Genomic DNA, 24,944 nt, shown 5'->3' with positions numbered 1-24,944 from the left:
ACTTTAAGTGAGTTTGAAATTACAACTTGCAACCTGCCAATATTTGTTTCAGTTAATAAACTATAGGGTAACAGGTGTGTTGAAAAACACTGCTTTGCTGTCTAAACAAGTGGAAGGAAAAAAAGAGAAATGCAATTAAATTGGATTCAATCCAAACTGAAATGTGTTTTTCAACCAGTCATTTTAAAAAAAATACCTAGCAATTTAAAGTCAGTTCTTCTTACTTAACATCCAGTCTGTGTTAACAGGCGGTTCAAGAGATTTGTTTACAGAGCTCACAATGATTTTTGATTGAATCACCAGGATAAGTGGCAATGGTAGCCACGCTGCAATTTCATGCAGCATCAAAATTATTTCATACATATTTTGTTTATCCTTATTGTTAATCATTTCTCTCCATCTACAAAAGCTTCAAGATTGTGATGATACCTTTACAATCTACTTTTGTTTAATTGATCACATGTCTTAACATATGAGATAGCTGTTGCCAGTCCCTTCAGAGTTCAGGTGGACGTGAAAAATTCCATGGCACTGTTCGGAAAGAGAAGGGAATTTCTCTCTGTATCCTGGCCAGCAATTCCCTAGATAAAGTTGATCTTTCACTTCATGGCTGTTTGTTGTGCATTATTTTGCAAACATCAAGTGATTTGAGAAAGTCTCCAGTGTAAATGGCCCCATATCAAATATAAAGACTATTTATTAATTGTATTCGAATAGAGGTATTGTACTATACAAATTATATTGAATTTGACATGGCCTTCCCAACTCTTCCCTTCACAAGCTGCAGATCATCCCAAACTCTGTAGCTTGTGTACTCTCGCGTACCAGCCTCCGTGACCCCATCACTCCCACCCTCGCCCGCCTCCACTGGCTCCCCATCCCTCAGAGGATCGAATTCAAGATCCTCGTCCTCACTTTCAAGGCCATCCATGGCCTTGCCCTCTCCTACCTCTCTGACCTGCTGACTCCCTACCAACCTGCCCGCTCCCTCTTTTCAGCGGGCTCCGGCCTGCTCCATGTCTCCCGTCCGACCGGCCCTACCATTGGTGGCCGAGCTTTCAGCCTCTCTGCCCCCACAGTCTGGAACTCCATCCCACACTCCCTTCATCTCGCTTCCTCCCTTGCCTCCTTCAAGGCCGGTCTCAAGACCCTTCTTTTTGATTGTGCCTTCAGTCGTCCTCCCACCTCTCTGCCTTCCCTCACCCCTAACTCACCCCTCCCCCATGCTTGGGTCCTAACCCCTGACTGTCCAGCGCCTTGGCACATCCTCCCGACGTGAAAGGCGCTCTACAAATGTAATTTTGTTGTTGTTGTTTGTTACATTAAAATACTAAAAACAATAGTGCTACAGTCTCTGTGTTGCAAAATGAAAGAGAATGTCAACAGCAGATAATTGTATCCATTTAATTTCAGTTTACACATTACCCTTCTGTGATGTTGTAAGCTTTGGGTTGAAAGTACTTCACAAGAATTCGTCAAAAAAGGCTTAATTTTTTCTTCTGCATATTTTTCGATTTCCCTGGAGCTCATGTATCCACGGCATACAGACAAAAATTCTCTACTCATACTTCAATTTGTACTCTTAAAGCAACACAATATAAAATTACTTCTCTGACATATAGCGAGCAGAATCTGTCTTCTGCAAACTGACTGCAATAACTGTTGAAGTGTCTCCAAGTGCTTCACAGATTAATTGCTGTTAAGTACAATGCCTGCCTGTATTTGTAGGCAAAAGTGACAGCCAATTTACACATTACAAAGTCCCATCAACAGCCACAAAGGTTATCAGAAAAAATATTGGCCTGGATACTGGAGAGAAATTCGCTTCTCTTTTTAAATTGTGTCAATGGATTTTTCATGTCCACCTGAAGAGGCAGAAAAGAATACAATTGAACATTTCATCCAAAAGACATCACTTCTGACAATGTGCTGGCGGCACTCCCTCAGTACCAGACAGCAATGTCAGCCTAGACTGTGAACTCATAATCCAGTCCTGGAACGAAATCTAATCTTCTGACTTAGAGATGAGAAGGCTATGACCCAGCCCAGCTGGCACATGGAACTAGCACAGATTCAACATCAATTAAGTCATAGGTGTAAATTAGGAAAATGCAAAGTATAATGTGAACTGTAAACCAGGTGTTCCATTATAAGGATGAAATAGAACTTCCCAAGTGAGAAGCTGAAAGAGATATAGCAGCTGTTAGTTTATTCAGTGCTCACCATGTCGAAACAGTGCAAGGGCAGCAATGCACAAGGCAAACAGGCTGCTGGGCTACACTGCCAATCCGTTGAAATCACACTCTAGCTGTACATACAGTGTTCTGGTAAGACCGCACCTAGAGTTCTGCATACAGTTCTGGTCACTGCAACATAAGGAGGCTCCCAGGGTCGAAAGGCAATGCAGAGAGCGATGAGGATGAGTGAGAATGATTCTTCCGATGTTGAAGGAATGAGCTACGTATAACAATTTAACAAGCTAGGACTCTTGAACAACAACAACAACAAAATTACATTTGTATAGCACCTTTCACGTTGGGAGGATGTCAGTGCCTCGGACCTGAGCTGGGGATTGGGTTTCAAGGAGGCAAGGGAGGGGCGAGGCAGAGGGACTGCGGGATGGAGTTCTAGAGCCCCTCCCACCAATGGTGGGCCGGGTGAAGTGGATGACGGGAAGCAGGCCAGAGCCCGCTGAGCGGAGGGAGCGAGCACGTTGATAGGAGGTTAAGAGGTCGCAGAGGTGGGGTGGGATCAAGGCCATGGAGGGCTTTGAAGATGAGCACCAGGATACTGTATCCTCTGTCTGATGGGAAACCAGTGGAGTCTGGTGAGGATGGGGGTGATAGGGTCGCAGAGCCTGGTGAGGGAGAGGACACAGCCTGCAGAGTTCTGGATGATCTGCAGCCTACGGAGGGAGGAGTTGTGGAGGCCAACAAGCAGGAAGTTTGCGTACTTGAGCCTGGATGTTATGAATGCATGTATGAGGGTCTCGGCAGTCTGTGGTGTGAGACAATGGTGGAACCGGGTGATGTTGCGGAGGTGGGGGAAGGCAGACTGGGTAATGGCACAGGTGTGGCGTAGGAAGCATAGTTGAGGGTCAAACAAGATGCCAAAGTTCCAGACTGGCTCAGTGAGATGGAATGTGTATCCTTGGATGGTGATACAGTCAGCGCCTGAGGTATGGAGCCAATCAGGAGGGCCTCGGTCTTGTTGACGTTCAACCGTAGAAAGTTAGCTCTCATCCAGGACTTGATGTCTGACAGACATTCTGTCAGGACAGTAGTCTTGAAAGAAGACATAACAGACTTGTTCTTAAAAAAGTTGTATAAAATTTTAAGTGAGATTGAAAATGTAATCCCCCTCCAAAATACTTTTAATACATCAAGACATTTGAACAAGAGGACAGAGGTTAGACACAGTAACATACAAACAGAAATAAGCCATTCAGCCCTTCAAGTCTGTTCCCCCATTCTATTAGATTATGGCTGATCTGTAACTCAACTCCTGTATGACCTATCTATCCACCTCAGTTCTGAAAATTTGAAAGAATTCACCATCCACAACTTCTTGCGGGGGTGAGTTCCATATTTCCACTACACATTGCGTGACAAAATGCTTCCTGATTTCACTCCTAAATGGCCTAGCTCTAATTTTAAGATCATGGCCCTTTGTTCTGGATTGCCCAACCAGAGCAAATAGTTTCTCTGTAGACGCAGAGAATTGGTAAGCTTGGCACTGATGGTGGGGTGGGTTGAGCAGGGATTCACAGCCCAAATTAGCTGATCAGAGTGGGGCAGGAGGAGGTCTGAGAAACAGGGACTTGCTAGGACTCAAAGAGATTTGCTAGTGACGGTAAGGACCAACAACCTGTGTTACTCACCCATATTAATCATTGTCCAAAAAGGACAGTTTATAAAATTTTATAGACAGTGAGATGAGAGTAATTACAGGCTTTATTGCATAGATAGTTGCACTGCAATTACTCCCTGCTACGTAGAACAATTGCCATTTTTATAAACCGCAATTAAAAGACATTATAAAGTCATAAAACTCTGTACTAAATGTTAGTACAGAGCATATGAACATTTATATAACAAACAAATGGTCTGAGACGCATGTGGAAGACGTTATACAAATGCAAGTAGCTGTGGTTGTAAACAATGAAAGCTAATAATACGGAACACCGAACACTAATCAAATAAAACACAATATATCTTGCTCACATTTTTTTATCAAGAAAAATCAAAGAAGCTTCAGTCGTTTAAGACATTGTGACTTAAGGACATACCCAAAGATGTGACTAGAGAAAAAGATGACGTGGGGGAGAATGGTAATGTTGCTATTAGTTTACACAAAAGATTGGTTTCAACTTTCTTCTTGTTAAAATGACATTATCTAGTTCCTCCTAGCTTCACCTGGTTGGGAGAAGGCACATCTCCAGTGATCTGAGTCGATCCTCAGTTACCTTTTCAACCTCATATTCAGTCCTTGACTCAGACTGTTTTTTTCATCTCCACCACATTACCGATCCCATCTCACATTAAACATCGCCGAAACCCTCATCTATGCTTTGTCACCACTTGGCTTAATTTCTCAAATGTGCTCCTTACTGGTCTCCCCAGTTCCACCATCCACAAGATCCAGCAAATCCAAAATTCCATCATCTTTGTCCTCACCCCCATCAAACTCAGTACACCCTCCAACCCAATCCTTACCAGGCTCCACTGGCTCCTTCTCTCCAAATGGATCAATTTGAAGATGCTCTCCCTCACAAACAAATCCCTTCCCCTTCTAGCACCTCCCTATCTTGTCACCTGGTCATACCCCACCCATCACTCAGCTAACCCGAGCTTCTGTGCATCCCCTGACCTCTCCATGCCATAATCAATAGCTGGGCTTTATTCACCATGCCCCAAATCTTTGAAACTGCCTGTCTTAGTCCCTCTGCCTCATCCCTTTTCTATCATTCTTGAAATCTCATCTGAAAACCTCCTCTTTAACCGCGAAGTCACCTCCCCTTCTCATTCTCCATTACTTGGCGTTCAACCCACCACTGCGCAATGCTCCGAGATGTTAGCCTTGTGAATTGTGCTACATAAATGCAAGTTGGTGTTTGCTGGCCCAGGTGTATGAGATCAAAATGGGAAAGTCATAGCATAAAATCATTTACTAATGATCAAGCACCTGGTTGTTGTTCTTGTCTACCTTCTGACATGAAGGACACGATGAAATGCAGATGTCTTGATTCTCTTTCTGTCATTAATAGGCATTTCACAAAAGAAAATTACCGAAGCTTAGGTGTCAGCTTGGCTCAGATAGCAAGACCTACTTTGGAACTTTGAACTCATATAGTCTAGGCTGTCATTCCAGTACAATGCTGGGGATGTGCTATCTTTTCAGTTGTGTCATCCTTAAGATGAGACGTTAAACTGAGCTGCCTGCCTGTCCAGATGGATTTTAAGGATTCCATGACACTGCTAGAAATGAAAAGGGAGTTTCTTCCAGTCCTGGTCAACAATCCCCCAGATAAATTGAGCATTCATTTCATAGGCTATTTGTGAGCATTGTTGTGGGCAAATTGACTTTCTAGATTTTTGTATTTTGCTTACAAAATGCACAGTCACTACCCTTTGGAGGAAATCTTGTAATGCATTTTGAGATGTCCTCCTGACATGAAAGGCACTATACCAAATGCATGGATTATTATTATTATTATTATAAAATGGAACTGTACATTCAGCAATGCCATGTTAATTTGAATTGTTTTAAATTAGAATATTTGAAAATGTAGAAACAGTTGCCCCAACTTGGATTGATTTGAGCTATTGGTTAGTTTCAAAATGTATAATAATAATAATCCTTGCATTTGATATAGCGCTTTTCATGTCGGGAGGACGTCCCAAAGCGCTTCACAGAATATGCTGCAAAGTGAATTGACTGTATATTTGTGGGCGAACGCGGCAGCCAATTGCGCACAGCAATGTCCCACAAACAGTCGTAGAAAATGACCAATTTATTATTGTTTTTGGTTTGGAGGGATTATTATTAGGCGTGTGGAGTAAGGAAACTTGCCCAAGGTTTCGCCCTGCCTGGAATTGAACTCAGGTCGCTCGCTTGCAAAGCGAGTGCTCTAACCACTGAGCTACAGGACTCCCCCCTCCCTGCATAGATATTGTGTTAACACCTGGATGGCATCGCTGTAGAACTCACAAGTGACAATGTAGTAAACAAAATAATCTTTCACATGATCATTGCAGAGAAATTCAACCTGGATCTGAATATATTGATTTATGTTACCATATCAGTAAGTCAAAATTTGCAAATTCTTAAATACAACCTCAATTTTTAAACTGGTTTTCAGTAAATTTCTTTTAAGAACTATAGAAAGCTGACTTCCAAACTCAAACTAAATTCAACAACTTGCAAAATTCTGGATGCTCTGGAATGTTGTATAAACAGACCCAGGCATAATTTGATGTTTATCCCCATAGATCTGGTCATTTCTTAGAGAGTAACCTCATTTCTCACTTTAGTTCTTGTAGCCATCAACATGTTATGCAAAACTACCGTATAATTATTGTGTACTGATGATCACAAATATCTTCAGAATAATAAAGCTTACCTTGAAAGAAACTGGCCTGATGATGCATTCATTGTTTCCCTTTGCATGCAGTTTGTTGTAGTTGGAATAAGAGCCAACTCTGGTTTGACATAGGTTGCAGCTGCAACTGCTCTGGCTATCAGCTCCACTGCATCCTGCACATAATTGCGGAAAACAGGTTGTGTAGTTTCACCATGAGCCAAAAGACCTATTGGTAATCCTTCAGTTCTTAGTTCTTCCACATTCTGCGAGTCGCCAAGAATCCAATGATATTCTGGCAATGTTAATCCATATTTCATGGCTAATTGAAAAATCCTTCGGAATTCTTCAACGTCACAGCCGAATGTGATGATGGTCAACAAAACGTCTTTTTCTGTGTCCGAGCGCTCTTGTAAATAATTCAAAAAGTCGTCATCATCTTTCTCTGAAGTGATATTTAAAATAGTTTCAAGGTGAAATTTAGAGTTATTGTGCAAAAGGTTGAGAAAGTTGGTAACGTTCCATTCTTGGCACAAAATCAGGCTGACATCATACCAGCTATTCATTGTCAGGAGGAAGATAAGTATATCCACATGTGAAGGGTGAAAATTGTTTAGGCTCATCTGCAGATGGAGTGGATTCTGTATTAACAGATAAAAAGAAGAAAAAAATCAGTACAAAATGTCAAAAAGAATTATACTTTATAAATATTGGCCCAACTTTCCTAAATATATGCAATTAGCATTCTTGCAGTCTGTTTTTGTGGAAATCCTCATGACTCCTATTTTGAAAGGAGCTGGAAACATTTGCCCTCTATATTAATTTGGCATCTATGTTATATGCAGTTCCTCCTGGGAAGTCAAAAGCTGAAGCTATTCAGCAAATTGCTGCAATTGCAATTTTTCAACATGGAAAATTCAAAAGTACAAAATTAATCAAATGAGAAAACCTGAGACAATTGGGCAATGTTAGATTACTTACCTGATGTATCGTCTTCCTCATTTATTTGAATGAAATTGAACATACTCCTAAAAGCGAATAGGACACAGTGTATATCTGAACAGGGGATAAATATTGGGACAATGTCCCTTGAAGAGTTTGATGGTATATGGGGGTCATGATAGTCATTTGGTCATTCATGTGCTTCTCCCCCATCTTCCTACCAAACAAAAACAAACAACTAGATTGGTGAATGCCCTTGATTTTATTTGAAGGGAAATGTAACATTCCAAATTTATTTTCTTATTTTCTCTCCATGGCTGGCACATGCACGACATTCTGAATTTCTCAAATGTAACCCACGTAAAGCGTCAGACATAAACATCCAATTGAACTGATTTTTCTGAAGCGAAGCTACATATCCTGAAGATGAATGGTTTCTCATCAACATCTGGATGTATTACTTGAATTATGCAGTTCGTTGTGACAAAAATCTGGAACATGTCTTTCAAAACAAACAAGCCCAAGGCCTTGGTGACGAAAGCCAAGTCATATGGAAGAGTTTGCCTTTAGATTTTGCTTTTGCATTTCTAGGATCAAAATGCCTTAAATAAAAAGATCTCACTGACTAGCCTTGGAAAATTATTTCCTTAAGAATCAAAATCAAGTCTACAAAACAAAAGTATTGGCATTCCCTGAGTCTCCTTCCTCTCTTAAAAGAATGTAATTTCCCTTAAAACTTGAAGCCTAGTCAAGACAGATTCTTGTCAAAGATATTTCTTTCAAATTTATTCTTATTTTTTACATTTTCCAGTGTGATATTTAAATCCTTTTGCTGAAATGAAAATTTTGCCATATTTGACTTTCAGGACTAATGGAAATCTGAACATCTCAGCCAGGAATATCTGTGAAGCAAAATTCCTCGGGTTGCAGTTGCTACCCAATCGTTGTAGCAGTGTCGCAACATCAGTAAGAGTGACAAGTTTGCACCAGAACTGTCACTGATAGTTTGACAGAAAGGAACAAGTCTGTCCCACTGATTAGTGTTGTTGGTTTATCGACAAATACAACTCAACAAGCCTAGCCGGATGCATTTCTCATCTGCCAAATGCCTGTGGGTTGTAGCTATTTTTTTAGAGTTGTCTTAGCTTTTTGGATACTTTCAAGCTCTGGGTTGAGTAGCCACTTTGTTTAACATCGAGAATATCATGAGTCAATGCGAAGCTAAATGAGACCTTAAACCATTCCTTAGAGTAGACTATATTTGATTTTGTTGCATAAAAACTGAGGAGGGGGCGAGGGTGGGTGATGGTATTGTGCCAGTGACTGTAAGGATAGAGCATTTTCATGATATGTGCAGATTTTTCATTTTAAACACATATCGGCAAAGATTTGTATATTTATACAGCAATAGTTGAGGAGGCCCATGAATGCCCTCAGTAAAAGATAAAGCAACTTTGACTCTCTTCTCCCACCCAATGTTAGGATAATTTATTAATCATATGTAGAGTTCAAATGAAGAAGAAAGTCTTCTCGACTATCAGTGATTTTCCAAAGTGACCACTCTACCTCAGAAAAATAATTACGTTTCAAATCCTTTAATTAAAATAGGTGCAAGGCAAAAGGCAACTTTTGATGCTCTACTGGTGTGTCAGCTTCAAGTTAATGATAATGGTAGGTCAGCGCTAAGGTCCGTTCTTAACAATACAGTTTAATATTTCTCAATATTTAATAAATTATAGAAAATAATTCCTGGTAATATCCTAAAATGCAAAATAGTGACAAATTCCCAAGTTTATTTGCCTTGGTATGTCACTCAATTATACAATTTTCTTTGATTGTTCTATATTAAATGGGTTTGCAATTACAATCACTCATAATAGTGTTAGAATTTACACTTTTTGTATAATGTTAGAATCATGATAGATGTTGCGAACGGGTTAACTTTTAAGTTAAGTGTGTTGTGGGCAGCTGGACTGAAACTCCCTACACGTACACGAGATAACGGACTGACTCAAGGACAGTGTGTTTGTGTGTGTGAGGCACGTACACCCCATGAGGTGTTCACGTGAACCCAGCATGATTTCGACAGGTGATCTAATATCCACACCATGATTGGATGAATATTGGTATAAGAGTTCCGATAACTTTGTGTACGGGGCCGTCCTGGGTCGCGGAGACAAGGATACGGGAGATGGAGCCATCCCGGGTCGCGGAGACAAGGATACGGGAGATGGACCGTCCCGGGTCGTGGAGACAAGGATACGGGAGATGGAGCCGTCCTGGGTCGTGGAAACAAGGATACGGAGATGGAAGACTAAGAGCTGGAAACACTAAGACTGAGGATATCAGATGGAAGATTGAAAGCTGTAAGCAAGAAGACTGAAAGCATGAAGAATCAAGCTTGTGTGCTGGAAAGACACAGTGTTGAACTCTTGAACTCGAGATATCTATACTGGTGTTATTCTGTTATAAGATCTGTTGATTGTACCGGCCTTTGGTCTGACCCATCGGGATATTGGGGAATAACGAACGAATTATAATAAAACAGTCTGATATCTGGTTAGAGGAATTAGCGTTATTTCCTTGCAGATTTGGCTGATTTTATTTTCTAACAATAGGAAGAGTTTCAAAAGGGACAATTGAGAGAATTCCTCCTTTGCGCCTTTCCCAAAAATGGGCAGATACAAAGAGTTGTTTAGGAGGGAATGAATACCAGAAATGGGAAGATATCATGTCTTTGATGCAAGTTAAAAAAAAGCCAAGGTAAGACAGAGGTCTGAGATAACTAATGAAAATAAGTGAAAACTCCAGAAGACAAGAAGGAATCAGCAACAAGAGAGAATGGAAACAGTTTGCACAATGTGGGAAAGAACATGATTGAAAGTGCAAGTGGATCTGCCTGTGCAGATCAAAGATAGGCAGAAAATATCCTGACAGAACAAAGATGCCACAAACGCACATCAGGAAGATTTTGAACAGACCAAACACCATCAATACGGAATGATTGTTCACAGAGTTGAAGGAAGAAGTGGCAGAATTGTATTTAAGCATTGAACCTTAACAAGGAATGAGATCAGTAAGGCCACGCTAAAAAAACGTTGACAGATGATTAATGACTGGTGGAGCAGATGTCATGTCTTTGAGGCCCAAGATGGCGCACCAGAAATACATATATTGGATCACATTAGTTTTGATCGAAATTTGTTGATAGAGGACATAGAAAAATCATTGAATCGCTCTAAAAAAGGTAAAAAGCAGAAGGTATCAATATTATCTGTACCTGCAAGGTACATCCGTACATGTGAACTGGAAACAATCAAAAGAGTGATCAATCATCAGGAAAAATATCAAAGTGGATTTCACCAAAACAAATTCAGCAGATCTTTGTAATAAGGAAAGTTACTAAAATACCTTTTAAAGACCATTTGATTTTAGAAATGAAGGAAACACATGTTTTTATGGCACCTATATTTGAGAAAACATCTCAAAGTGTTCCAGAATAATTCATGTCACCTGTAATCCCATATGATTGGCCTTTTTTAATGGGAACATTTTGCAAACATTCACCAAGAGGTTAACCTGCAAGCGAAATGAAAGTAGAATATAGAAAAAAACTTGGTATCTTGAAAAAACATAGTCTCTTATTATATTATTATGAAACCCCAATATAAATTCAGTTACAGTTTTACAATCTAGATTTCAGTTAAATGTAGACCCAGGTTGAATTTGTCCCTGTATATTTCATATTCAGAACTCATTAGGTGAGGAACTTTAGGATAGAGTTCCATGTCTATTAACATGTAACAAAAATCGGGTATTCCCGCATAATTGGAGCATGAGTCCAATGACTTTCATATTAGCCTTCATACATCACTGTTAAATGATCCCAACACATAAACCATAAAGATAGCAAAGGAAAGTATAACTTATAAAATCCTGAAGCAAAAACGCTTTCATTCTGCCTCAGACAGGATCATGCTACATACCGTTTGAAATCTCGTATTCATGGGAAACTGATACGACTGTGGAGTTTGAATTCATTTTGCTGAGTAATTACTGTCAGTTTGATTCTCATAAAGAAAGGGAGAGTTCAGAAGAGACAAAGGCATACACAAAAGATGAAACACAATGAGCACAGCATGAATAGGATGGTAACATAAGATCTGTGTATAAAGTGGTCATGTTCAATGAGAGACACAGCGATCATCTTTTTTTTTAAAGTGTTGGAGCATATGAATATGAAATATGCGGGAAAAAAATCAATCTGATTTGCTCAATTTTGACAGTATCTAGAACTTGGTAAATTTATAAATGCAGGCTTAAATTTTCTGGATTTTTTTTAAAGAACTACAGAAAATTGCTTCAAAGCTGAGACTGAACTCAGCAATTGACCGAATTCAAGATGCTTTGAAATGCTACACAAAGGGAATAATTCTAGACCCAAGTGAAATGTCTCCCCAACCTGTCTTGAGCTTTTTGAGATTCGGTAATGTCCTTTCTTCAATGGGGCAGCTCCAAATCCATGTACTCAGAGGACACAGTTTCATGGACAGGCAGGCAAGTTATTGTTTTGATGCCAAGAAAAGAACCACATGGTTCCAAGCTAATGAGTTTGCCATTCCCCCTTCGCCCCCCACTCCCCAACCCGCTCAAGTCCTAATCCCCGACTGTTCAGCACCCCTTGGGACGTCCTCTTGACGTGGAAGGCGCTTTACAAATGTAATTTTGTATTGTGTTGTTCATGTATTGATAAAATCACAACCCAACCTTATCTCCAGCTGCTGTGGTCCTTTTCGATGGATCTTAGAAAACCAATGAGAACCACAGCATATACGTGAACACTTTACATGATTTGTTGAACAACTGAAACATTTCTATCGTCTGTTGCAATGATTCTATTGCTTCACAGCTGTATTCATGTAAAATCTATCGCTCGAATATGCAATTCGTTGGACCATTGTTTGAATTAGGACAATCATTTGGTTGATGTCTGTGAACTCTATAAATGTAAATTGCTGTTAGCCCTGGGAGTCAGCTGTCACCGAATGCCTTTTGTACAATTGTAAAGGGTAGCACAATGATGGAACTATATCGGTTTCATAGAAACATAGAAACAGGAGTAGGCCATTCAGTCCCTCAATCCTGTTGAGCTATTCTATAAGATCATGGCAGATCTGTACTTCAAGTCCAATTACCTGCCCTTGCCCCATATCCCTTAACATCCTGACCTAACAAATAGCTATCCACCTCAGTCTTGAAGGAGTGAATGGATCCAACATCCACAGCCTTTTGGGGGAGAGAGTTCCAAATTTTCACTACTCTTTGGGTGAAAAACTGTCTCATAATTTGACTCCTAAATGGCCTAGCTCTAATGTTAAGATTATGTACCCTTGTTCTGGATTCCCACCAAAGGAAATAATTTATCTGGATCTACCCCATCGAATCCTTTTATGATTTTAAAAACCTCAATCAGATAACCCCTCAAACCTCTAAACTCAAGAGGATGTAGTCCAAATTTATGCAACCTGTCCTCATAATTTAACCCTTTTAGCCCTGGTATCATTCTAGTGAATCTATGTTGCACCCTCTCCAGAGCCAATGTATCTTTCCTGAGGTATGGTGCCCAAAACTGAACGCAGTACTCAAGATGGGATTTGACCAAGGCTCTATATAGTTGAAACATTAATGTCTCCCCTTTATATTCCAGCCCCTTTGAGATAAACGCCAACATCCCATTAGACTTTTTGATAACTTTTTGTACCTTTTTTTCACTTCACTTCAAATTGTCGCAAAGTCTTTAAGTCTCGTAATGCTCATCTGTGTTCATTGGCAGAATATCTGATGCTACATCTGAATTCTTAAGTAAGCAATTGTTTGCGCAGTTAAGTCAGTGCTGTAGGGCACAATATAACAAATGAGCACATTAAAGAAGATGTAATGATTTTACATTGCTTTTGATTCCCTTGATAAAAGTTCATTACATTCCAATGCATCACGTTTTGTCTTAGTACAGAACTGCTGTTACTCAGAGGAGCTGCTATGTAATGATTCTCATCACGTTCTTCAATGCCTTACACTGTACATACAAAGGTGACTCAAAAGAACTGTTCATGTGCATTACATTATAAAGGTTCCGAGGTTCTCTTGATTTTTTGGAGCATCCACCCCCAAAACATTACAGACCAGTGGGAACACATCTCTATTAATGCAAGAGATTTGTGATGTCCTACATGCCATGCCCAACTACTGCTCTTTATCCTGATATCTGCTTTTTATTTCTAATAAACTGAAAGACTTGCTTGCTTGCGCCCCAGACATTACTGAGCACCTTTAAATCAATAACAGAAAAGAAAGGAAATCCCCATTGATCTCAGTCACAAAAATCAAGATGAAGGTGAATTAGGCAAAGTTGTCACATAAATGGCTCTTTTCAGTCTCTTCTGATAAGGCAGGTCTCCATGGGAGCCCTTTATGGTAATAAAATAGAAGACTATTTCCTCTTTCGAAAGGAGACATTCTTACAATAATGTTTCAGCCATTTTTCTGAATTCTTCAAATTACCTTTGAATCGAGAATGGGAGTGAAGGACTCGCACATGTTTAGTGCAGTGAACCATTAATGCTGAAAATAGCAGCAAGATGAAGTCAAGAACAAGTGTTTAGACAACCCTAAGGTTGGGTCTTAAAAGCCTGCATATTGCAAGCTGAAGGGAAGAATGAAGGCACTTACCCACCAGGATTCTGATATGTATTGCAACATTCAAAGTTATTCCAGAGGATTTGAGATCCTGGAAAAGATTTGATTAGTGGAGGAGGCAGTGTGATGAGATGTTTCAATTCCAACAAAGACTGAGAGAGAAAGACCCAATGATGTGCATAGAGTTTGGGAGAATAAAAAGATAAGCATTGGGGGTTGCAATGACCATAGCAGTTTTAGCACAAGAAAGAGAGAGAGAAAGAGAGAGACAGTAAGAATTCAAATGGAAAGAGAAAGTATTGCTCTCCCGTGAGTACTTTTCTCATTTGAAGACAGAATGCTGTGCTGATTTAATCAGGGTTGAGATTTAATGGACGATTATTGCCTGAACTTGACAAAATAGTATATAATTGTTTTTAACGTGAAACAGAGTTCTGAATACAACCTGTCAAAAAATGAGCTATAACCTAATTAAACAGACACACAATCTGACAGCTTGCTTTCAGCACACGACTCCAGTGTTTAAGAAAAGTTGGCATAGACTAAATGTATTGAGACACTTACCCACCAGAATTCTAATATGTGATGCAAAACTCACACATTGTAATGAAGCATTTGATGCCTCACTTTGATGCCTCAGTGGTATTTTTCAAGAATTAAATTTTTTTGCTTCACTAACATTTAGTACGGTTTTACATTTTCATTGACTTTTTGTTACCAAAAAGCAGATGCTCAAAAGTAATCTCCCCAATATACTGAGGAAAAGAGGACTGGACTGAAAACCAACAGTAAGTACACCAGTGTCTTAAATGAAAGAGTTATAATATGATTAAACATTGAGGTTTTTTTTTCTTTTTTTTATTTGATATTTAAATTGAAACAGTGTAATCACTGAAGATAATATAGGAATTGACTGGCAGGATAATTTGTCTTTGACATTGCAAGAGAGATGTTTCATCCACAAAATATACAGTCAATCCACTTTATAATACATTCTGTGAAGTGCTTTGAGACATCTTGACGTTGTGATAAGGCAATACAACAATAATAAATAATAATAATCCTTGCATTTGGTATAGGGCCATATCATGCCTTTGTGATGCTTCAAAGCGCTTCACAGAATAAACTGTGAAGTGAATTGACTGTATATTTTTGTGGACATTGATTTTGTATGTTTGTTTGTTTGTTTGTTTGGACGGAGGGAGGGAGGGAGGGAGGGAGCGTTATTATTATTATTGTTCTTCTTATTATAAATTAGCATTAATGTGATTACAGTTATCAATCCAGGACATTTCAACAATTGAATTATTTCAACATATTTGAGGAAAATAGTTAACACTTCTGGGAAACTACACCAAATCTAATTCTTGAATCAGAACAAACTATATTAAACAAATATATTCTCAAAATCAAGAGGCTGTTAAAATTAATCATTCCCTCTGGAGTAGTACTCATGGTGCAGTGGATAGAGATGAGACTTACAGACCAGCATCTTGGACCATGCTGAAGTTACTCGTGGGGTCATGGGAAGGCTTTAGCCTTACCAGGGTGAGTAAGGGTAAAATCAGCTGGGTTAGTGTGTATATAGAAGACGCCCCCTACACTAAATGGTCTGCCGACACTAACTGCAGCAAGAACAAATGCCAATTGTTAAGAAAAATAATCAGACGTACTAAAAATATTTTAAATATTATACTTCTGACATTGATTTTATTCCAATAAAAGGGTCCTGATCCTTTGACACTCACTTTAATTCAACAAGATCAACATAAAAGAAACAGCAAAGTGGAACTTCTAGTTAATAAATCAGAATGAGAAAGATAAACTTGACTGAGATTTTTCACCACGCAAATGAAATGAATGAAATACCACATTGTGCTTGTATTGGACCACACACTCTTTCTGATTTGGAATATTTAGTTAGGACAAGTTTTTTTTGGTTATTGTATGTGTATTTTATGTGTCAAAAGCAAGATTTAAAGAAAATAAGAAACAGAATGTTTGGAATCAATTTCTTTAAAAAAATCGCTAACAATGAAAAATAAAGTCTGTAGATTCAAGACCTGTTCTTTTCACACATCAGCTAAAACCACATTTTTGTACTAAACTGTCATATTGTTAATAAAATATTCTATCATTCATGCTGCAGCCTCTAAGTAAAGCCCAATGGAATTGTGAGTACTGCAAAGTCAAAACAGTTAAGGTCATATGTTATTCTACTCAAACATGTCTTGCTCACCAGTTAAAGCAGTCAACTAATCAATAAGCTGTTACAGTTAAATTTCAGCAAAACGCTAAGCTACGGATTATGTCAAATCTCTCATTCCTGAGTCCACCAAACAATTGAGTTTCCTAAATTTCCTAAACATGAGCCAGAATGTACAGAGTTTTATGCTGTGGGCCTGCACTTGTGAAAAACTGCGAGTTGAACCCATCCTTGCATAACATTTTTTATTTGGTCAGTTACGTGTCTATCACCAAGTTGAAGAATATCTAAACCAGATGGAGGTCTAAGTATGTTACTGGCACATGGATATTTCCATGTCTGGAATGGAATGTGCACTCTCTTCTTGGAGCAATGTACCTTGCTTTCCTAATTCTGGACAGTATTATGCATAGGTGGCAATAGCCAAAGAATGGGGATCTCAGAGTGTGCTTTGAGATACTGGAGATGCTGGAATTTAACCAACTAAAAACTGCTGATAACAGCGCAACTAAAAACTGCTGCTGGTGATCTTGCTCATCAGCAGGATCTGGAATTTGAAGATTTAGGTCACACTAAAGCCTTGAGAGCTTCATTCTTGCAATTTGGTATCACTTGAAATTCGTGATTAGATTTTTCTCCTGTAAATCGCTGACAGTTATCATGAATCCTCTACATGCTGCAATTTATAAAAGTCACTGCATAACAGTAGCAAACTGTAAAATAAATAAGAGTGGACAGCCAGGAAAGATCATTGAGACAATAACGCAGCAAGTATAACAACAACAACAACAACACAACAAAATTACATTTGTATAGCGCCTTTTGGGCGGGAGGACATCCCAAGGCACTGGAGTTTAGATGATATCAAATCAGAAAGCAAAATACTTGCTGTGAACCAACACAGGAAGTTAGTTTAAATCCTCACCAACATTCTTCCCAGATAAAATTGGTTACTCATTTCATGGCTGCTTGTGGTACATTGCTATGCGCAACCTGACTGCCGCGGTTGTCTGCAAATGCAAGGTCACTACACTTTATAGTAAAATCCCGTGAAGTGCTTTGAGACATTTGACAATAAGATAATGTGCTATTTCAAATACAATAATTATGTTAGCATTATAAAGAGCTTATTGGATTTCTTGTGCATGAGATTCTGAAGCATTTCAGCATAAATTCTCTGCAAGACGAAATTCAACATTTGCTTAGTCCTAACATTTTAAGGTCATGTTTCCTTGTATCAAAATATTACCTTAACTCCCAAACAATGTGTTTGTTACCCTGTTTAAACACATCTTAATGTATATCTATAGGAATACAAAAATATTTGACAAAAGTAATAACCAGCATTTTTTACCATCAGAAATGTGATTTTATAAGAAATAGGTAACAGAGCCAGGAACTGTACATACCAGCTGCATCTTAATCTTGTTTCTTTCAGATGTCAAGTATATTATTTATATCTTATGATGCAACTGGATCTTTAGGATTAGGTTATTCCCTTGCAAATCCATCCTAACTTTCTTTCGATATAAAATTAACTACAAGAATCAATATATTTTGCGAATACATTGAAACAAATTATGTTTTGTTGCAGTCTACGTGTCATAGATCCTACATTTTCGTATTCCAGCACCTTGGGACATCCTCCCGACGTGAAAGGCGCTATGTAGATGTAACTTTGTTGTTGTCGTATTTCTCAAAGTGCTGCAATGCTTGTTTATTTGGTAGATCATTGCATCCATAAAGTATTCAATGTGTTCAATCATGCAAACAGCACTTAATGTAAGAATTGTTTTTAAATGTTTGCAAAAGAAATAAAATAAAAATAAAACAATTACTACCTTCTGTGCAAGCTGTGTTAAAAATGGCCTTCACTGTAGAGATCGGATCCCAAAACCACCTTTACCCCAACAAAGAACTATTGCAACTAAACATATTTAATTTGTTTATTTGTAAAACAAATCTCCAACTCTTGTCTCTGGGTTCATGACCCACATCAGAAGTTGGACTTTTTATTTCATCTAAGCTGACTCTCCAATGCAGAGCCGGGGGTGCACTCCTTCATCGGAGGTGCCTTACTTCAGATGAGATGTCAAATCGAAGCCCTATCTGCCTGTTCTTCAGGTGGATGTTGAAGATCACATGGCATGATTCGAAAAGAGAAGGGAATCTTTCCCAGTGTCCTGGCCAACAATCTCCCAAATAAATTTGGTAACTCACCTCATGACTGTGCGCAAATTAGCTGCTGTGTTCATGCACAAAAAGTGCAGTCACTACACTTAACTGTACAACAACAACTTACACTTATATAGCACCCTCCACGCAGGATAGCATCTCAGTGCACTTAACAAGGGTGGAACCTGAATCCGAGCCGGGGGGAGGTGGGCGAAAGCGCAGTTGAACAGGAAAGTTTTCAGGTGGGACTTGAAAGAGGGTCAGGGACCGGATGTGGGGAAGGAAGGCAGTTTGGGGTTGAACTGGACACCTAGATTGTGCACTGGTTCCCCTAGTCTGAGGGAGAGCCCATGGAGGTTGAGGAATTTAGATCCGCAGGAGTGAAGACATTGACGGGAGACAAGATGTATGGCTTCTGTCTTGTCCATATTTAGCTGCAGAAAGTTTGCACTCATCCAGACCTTGATGTCTACCAGACAAGCTGACAGAACATGGGTGGACCTGGAGTTGGTATTATGAAGCGCATTGGGATGTTCTATTAATGTGAAAAGCACTAAACCAAATTTAAGGATTATTATCATTGACACAATTTGGAGATTTAAAAGTCTAGGTGTAGATTTGAGCAAATATGACTGATAACACGTCATGGATACTTAAAAAAAATGTATGATATCTAGGTGGATGTGAGGGATGGGTAACAAATATCTGTTAAGAATATAGGACTGACTACATTTCAGTTTATAAACTGCAGTGTCACTGTTACTGTAACAATGTCTCATCATCTGAATTGAATACTTAGCTACTTGTTGCCTGGTATTTTTAAACATATATACTGTATACATACAGTATAGATAACAGAAATTATATGAATATTTAGGATTGCATTGGTACAACATCCTCACAAAATATATTGTAATACAGCAACAGTGTTGATGCAAAGCAAAGATAGCACGTTAACTGCAGTATACAGAGGGTTTTGCAAGGTTAAACAACCAATTTCTTGATACATTTGATAGGTCGTGGTTTTACAGGGTGACCAAAAGTCGTGATACCATTGCAATGTCTAATAAATCTTAAAGAAATGATTTTTTTTTTGGAGATAATCGAGTAGGTATCACAACTTTTTGGTCACCCTGTAGTCAGTTCCTGGTTGAATCAGAGAAGCATCGAGGCTTCCCATTAGATGGCGCTCCAAACCTGTTTGTAACTCGAACCAAATGACAATTACAGGAACTGAGAGGGAAAATATTCCGCATGAAATCACTCGGAGAACACTTTGCTCAACAGCCTTATTGTCTGTGTGCGAAATCTGACTGCGATAATGAATCCCACCTAAAGTAATGCTGCCCACTCTGTGCCACAAATAAATAGGAAGCAAGAGTCTGCGAAGGCGATTAAATCTCTGGCATGCCAGAGAACATTGGATGCTCGTTCAATGTGAATCCTCAGAAACCTTGTGATCAATAATGTCATGATGTCGAGAAACTGCAAGTTTACCTCTCACTGGAGATGTACTGGTGAGGAGACAGAATGGCATCTGCCTGTGACTGTGCCCAGATTGCTCCACACTCAAATGCCAATGTATTCACATCAAGTGAACCCCAAACAGCACACACACATATTGTAACAATTGCACTTCAAAGAGAGGTCCCCCCCCCCTTCCCCCCACCCCACCCCCCCCCCCCCCCCACACACACACACACACTTCTTTACAATGCAGTTTCTATCAAAAGCTTTTCTTTAAAAAAAGCAACATTAACGACTCTATTTCTTCATCAAATCAGCATTTTGGTAAACGGCACAGAGTAAAATATTTGCTATATATTCAATAGAAAGAGTTCGATAAGGGATCTTGAAAGAGGAGCCAACATGGGCACAGACAGTGCCTGCACATCCCTGGCGTGTCTGTCTGTCAGTGCAAAGGGGTCTGTAAGGTAATGTATTGCACTGAGTTGCCTTTGCCCACAATGGTCACTAAATACTGAATATAGGTGTGAATCTGCGCACCGCTCGGTGAGACCAAGTCAATTTCCCAACCAGAATCCCCACTCGATCGGGACAGCTTTTCGTGGAGGGATTATATCTTCCTGGGAGCGGTAGGTTTCCTCCAAGAGTCATTTTTAGTCCGATGTCCCCTTAAGTGCTGGCGACCGATGTGGATCAGATGGGGCTGGGAACTCACTGACCTGATCAGTCTGCACCATCTGAAGAAGTGGAGCAGACAGACAGACAGACAGACAGACAGACAGACAGACAGACAGACAGACAGACAGACAGACAGACAGACAGACAGACAGACAGACAGACAGACAGACAGACAGACCAGACAGACAGACAGACAGACAGACAGACAGACAGACAGACAGACAGACAGACAGACAGACAGACAGACAGACAGACAGACAGACAGACAGACAGACAGACAGACAGACAGACAGACAGACAGACAGACAGACAGACAGACAGACAGACAGACAGACAGACAGACAGACAGACAGACAGACAGACAGACAGACAGACAGACAGACAGACTGCAGCTCTTACTTTTCTCAATCGATGCGTAAAAACGGCATTTCGGGATTTATGCACAAGTAACTTTAGGAAATCGGAAGCCTATTTGCTTTGCCGGTGCAAAACCCCCTCACCTGGTCACTGAGAATCCAGCAGATTGAAAGATGTGCTGAGACCTGATCCTACCATCACACAGCCTGGAATTGAAATAATAGAACTATTCTCTTTTAAGCCACACATTGACTATCTCCAGCACCAACCACTCGGCAAAGTGTGAAGCCTGTAGGTTTGTATCTTAACTCTTACAGTGTTCAGCAAATTGGTCCTCCATTTGATTTGCGGAACAGAAGTTGCATCTGACACTTCTCAACCACTTTATCAAAAAATGCACGACCTTCCCCTTAATATTGTTCAACATGTTACCCCACAGGGTCCTCCGACTTGTTTCTCTCTTTTTCACACAAAGCTACGTGTAGATCATATGAATGTGTTTTCTATTTAACTGCAGGTAAAACTGCTCTCCAGTTTGACATGGTGATATTTATTTTGCAGTGTGGCACGAATAGCAGCAATAATAATCCTTGAATTTGATATCGCGCCTTATCGCGTCTTCGAGACGTCTCAAAGCGCTTCACAGAATATGATGTGAAGTGAATTGACTGTATGTATTGGTGGGGGAAACGCAGGAGCCAATTGCGCACAGCGGTGTCCCGCAAACGGTCCTGGATTGAAGTGACCAATTCATATTTTTAAAATAATTATTACCCAAGGAAAAGTGATCCTCCAATTGATTAACAACCCGGTTCCTACTTACTGCTGGATAAACAGAGGCTTGGGGAGTCAGGACATTTGCCCAACATTTCGCCTTGAATGCCCCCAAAGGGGATTTTGCCCCCGAGATGAGGGAAATACTCAGTGCTTCGACGTGGACGTTGATGACATGAATCAAGAACGGTGGCAAACAGGGTCTGAGCCGACGTGTTTCTGCCCCAAAGCGATCTAAAATTCCCTGTTTGACTGCGAATAATAACGATCGTACGTTTTAGTCTTTTCTTCTCTTAGTTTGCCAAATCAAGTGAATGCTGGTGTGGTCTTGCGGTGAAGCAATGTGTGTGTGGGGGGGTGGGGGTGGGGGGGGGAGGAGGTTGGGGGATAATATCTACGAGGTGTAAGGTGAGGAGGAGATTAATCGTATATCAAGACGAGCAAAGACTTTTTTTTTTGCAAAGGCAAAACGTCTGATCTCTTAATAAATCTGTAATCACAGGTCCCACTGTTCATGGCAGTGAGTGGATGGTGAGATGTCAATCAGGACCTCCACTGCGAGATTAGGGATCGCTTTACTTTGCAACTAACTGTCCGGACGACCACAAACTTTTCCTTCTCTGCTACAAACCAGTGGGTTGTTACACTTTATCCCGAGGCAGCCCGACACCGACACCCTGCGATGCCCTGTGCTGTGCTGTGCTGTGCTGCACCAAACCCCAGAAACACCCCCTTCCCTCAGGATCCCCTCCTCTGGTGTCCATCCCCGAGCAAGTGGGAGAATCGCGATCGAGTGCCTCGTGGGAAACACCGACCGCGGGTTTCTGCTTTAGTCCTTTCAATGAAAGAGTCGCACGAAATCATTGCCATTTGGAAATATTGGTGCTCGTCCCCTCCCCCACTCCCCCCCCCCCCCCCAGTCCCCTCCCTCCCCCCACTCCCCAGTCCCCCCCCCAGTCCCCCCCTCCCCCACTCCCCCAGCCCCCCTCCCCCAGTCCCCTCCCCCCCCACTCCCCCAGTCCCCCCCTCCCCACCCCCCCCCCAGTCCCCCCCCTCCCCCAGTCCCCCCCTCCCCCCCCCTCCCCCGCCCCCCCTCCCCCAGTCCCCCACCCCCACCCCCCAGTCCCCCCTCTCCCCCCACCCCCAGCCCCCCCTCCCCCAGTCCCCCACTCCCCCACTCCCCCAGTCCCCCCCCCACTCCCCCAGTCACCCCCCCTCCCCCAGTCCCTCCCTCCCCCCCCAGTCTCCCCCCCCCCCCCCCACCTGTTCAGTGTAGTTCGCGGAAACATCTGTCACTCCCCAAAACAATATGAACTCTCTCATTTCACACCTTACTGTCCTTCCAGTTATTTCCACCCAAACGACTCCGCTGAACACTTCCTAATCACAAAGCCCCACATTCCTCACTTACAGAGTTGCCATAGTCAGAACTATTTAAAATACGCCACAGTGCACACCCCCGACCCCCACCCCCAGAGTCCTGGACCTATTTCTAAGCTATAAACCATGTTGGTATCAGTCAGTCCCTTCGGGTGAGCGATTAAGCATTTGTTTTGGGGGAATCAAAGTGTCTCGGATTCTGCTCCGGGAGTTCGCGCGAATACTTTCCGATGTAAAGGCGATCCATTCCCCCCTTCACCATCGCCGAGAGACGAGAGCGAGTGGCACTTAATCTGATAGAGTTAAAGTGAGCGATCCCCCCCTCCCCCCCCCCCCCCCCCCTCAGGCTGACACATTAAAATCATCTGCTGCGTAACTCCGGGTGTAGGAGAAGGCGATTTTGATGATAAACTTTTTTTTAATATAAAACAACGCCGTAACTTCACAGAGTGCGGTTTGTTTCCCTGTTCGGCTGTGACATAGACTTTAACAATCTCGAACTTCATCAAAACCAATATATATATATCCACTCACACACACACACACACACACATATATACACATAAATAGCGGTGTACAGTTGCGCTGTGGAAGTGTTTACAGATAAAAGATCAGTGTGTGTATGTACACCTTAACGACTGAATTAGATATTTATTTTCTATTAACACCTACAACACAACTGTACACCGTTATATATATATATCTATATACATACACTATACATAACTTTATATATATATATCTATATGTATATTCACAGCTTATTTTCGCGATCATTTCCCTTGTGCTGGAGGTGTCTCGCGGGGGGAGAATCCCGGGGCGGGAGGGAGGGGCTCCTTCCTTACCTTGGAATTCCTGGGATACTCCTCTTGGACGAGGCTGACGACGGGGATCCGGATGGTGGACGACAGGAACTCGAGCTGCACTTCCCTGTGCTGAGCGGGAAGGCGAGGATGGCGGCGACCCCCTGCACGACCACCGTGTGACACACGCTCTCCAGAAACGACTGGGGGTCCCTCCGGGCCAGAGGCGAGGAGCTGAAGAGCGGCAGCTCCCCGAGCCCCACCTCCATCCCCATCACCAGCTCCACCGACAGGTTGTAAGGCAGGAGCCCGCCCTTCCCGTTCAGGTGCCGGGCGGCGCGCAGGAGAGCCTCCCGGGCACCGAGGGGCTGAGCGCTGCCCTCCCCCACCCCCACCCCCTCCACCCCCCCCACCCCGGGGCCGGGGCCGGGAGCCCGGGGCTGGGGTTGGGGCAATAGCAGGACGGCCCCCAGTCTGACCGTGTGCCCGATGCGCTTGAGGATGCCGCAGGGCTGCGGGTGGGTGCGGGTCGCGGGCAGCGGACTGAGCAGCAGCAGCAGCAGCGGCAGCGGCAGCGGCAACACCCGCATCACTCCGGGTGCCGACTGGGCTGATCTTTAGAGATATATATATATATATATATTTATATTTATATTTATGTATTATATATATAGATATATAGATATATAGATATAATAGTTCAAAGGAGAAAAGGGAAAAAAAAAAGGTCACTTTGCAAACTCGACCCTGAAGAAATCCCCGGTTTAGCGGCAAACTCTAACCCCCTCCGCAAAGTCTCCGCAAACTCCACTTGAAAAAGAGAGAGAGGGGGGAAAAAAAAAGGAACAGCAGATCCCGACGATTTGCAAAAAAAAAAAAACTGTTC

General features: G+C 41.4%; 1 protein-coding gene across 1 annotated transcript in view; it reads right to left on the bottom strand.

Moving 5' to 3' along the window:
* The window catches only part of LOC103177718 (glutamate receptor, ionotropic, N-methyl-D-aspartate 3A), a 57,902-nt gene extending 33,254 nt beyond the window's left edge, over positions 1 to 24,648 (bottom strand). Inside the window, 3 exon segments of the mRNA XM_042345749.1 lie at positions 6,623 to 7,221; positions 24,101 to 24,183; positions 24,186 to 24,648. Coding sequence (XP_042201683.1) covers positions 6,623 to 7,221; positions 24,101 to 24,183; positions 24,186 to 24,648 — 1,145 coding nt within the window.
* Between the last annotated feature and the right edge of the window lie 296 nt (positions 24,649 to 24,944).

Source organism: Callorhinchus milii, unplaced genomic scaffold (genome assembly GCF_018977255.1).
Source record: "Callorhinchus milii isolate IMCB2004 unplaced genomic scaffold, IMCB_Cmil_1.0 Scaffold1, whole genome shotgun sequence".
In the NCBI taxonomy this organism is placed as follows: Eukaryota; Metazoa; Chordata; class Chondrichthyes; order Chimaeriformes; family Callorhinchidae; genus Callorhinchus; species Callorhinchus milii.
The sequence above is the reverse complement of the archived record's forward strand: the minus strand, read 5'-3'. Positions and strand labels throughout refer to the sequence as shown.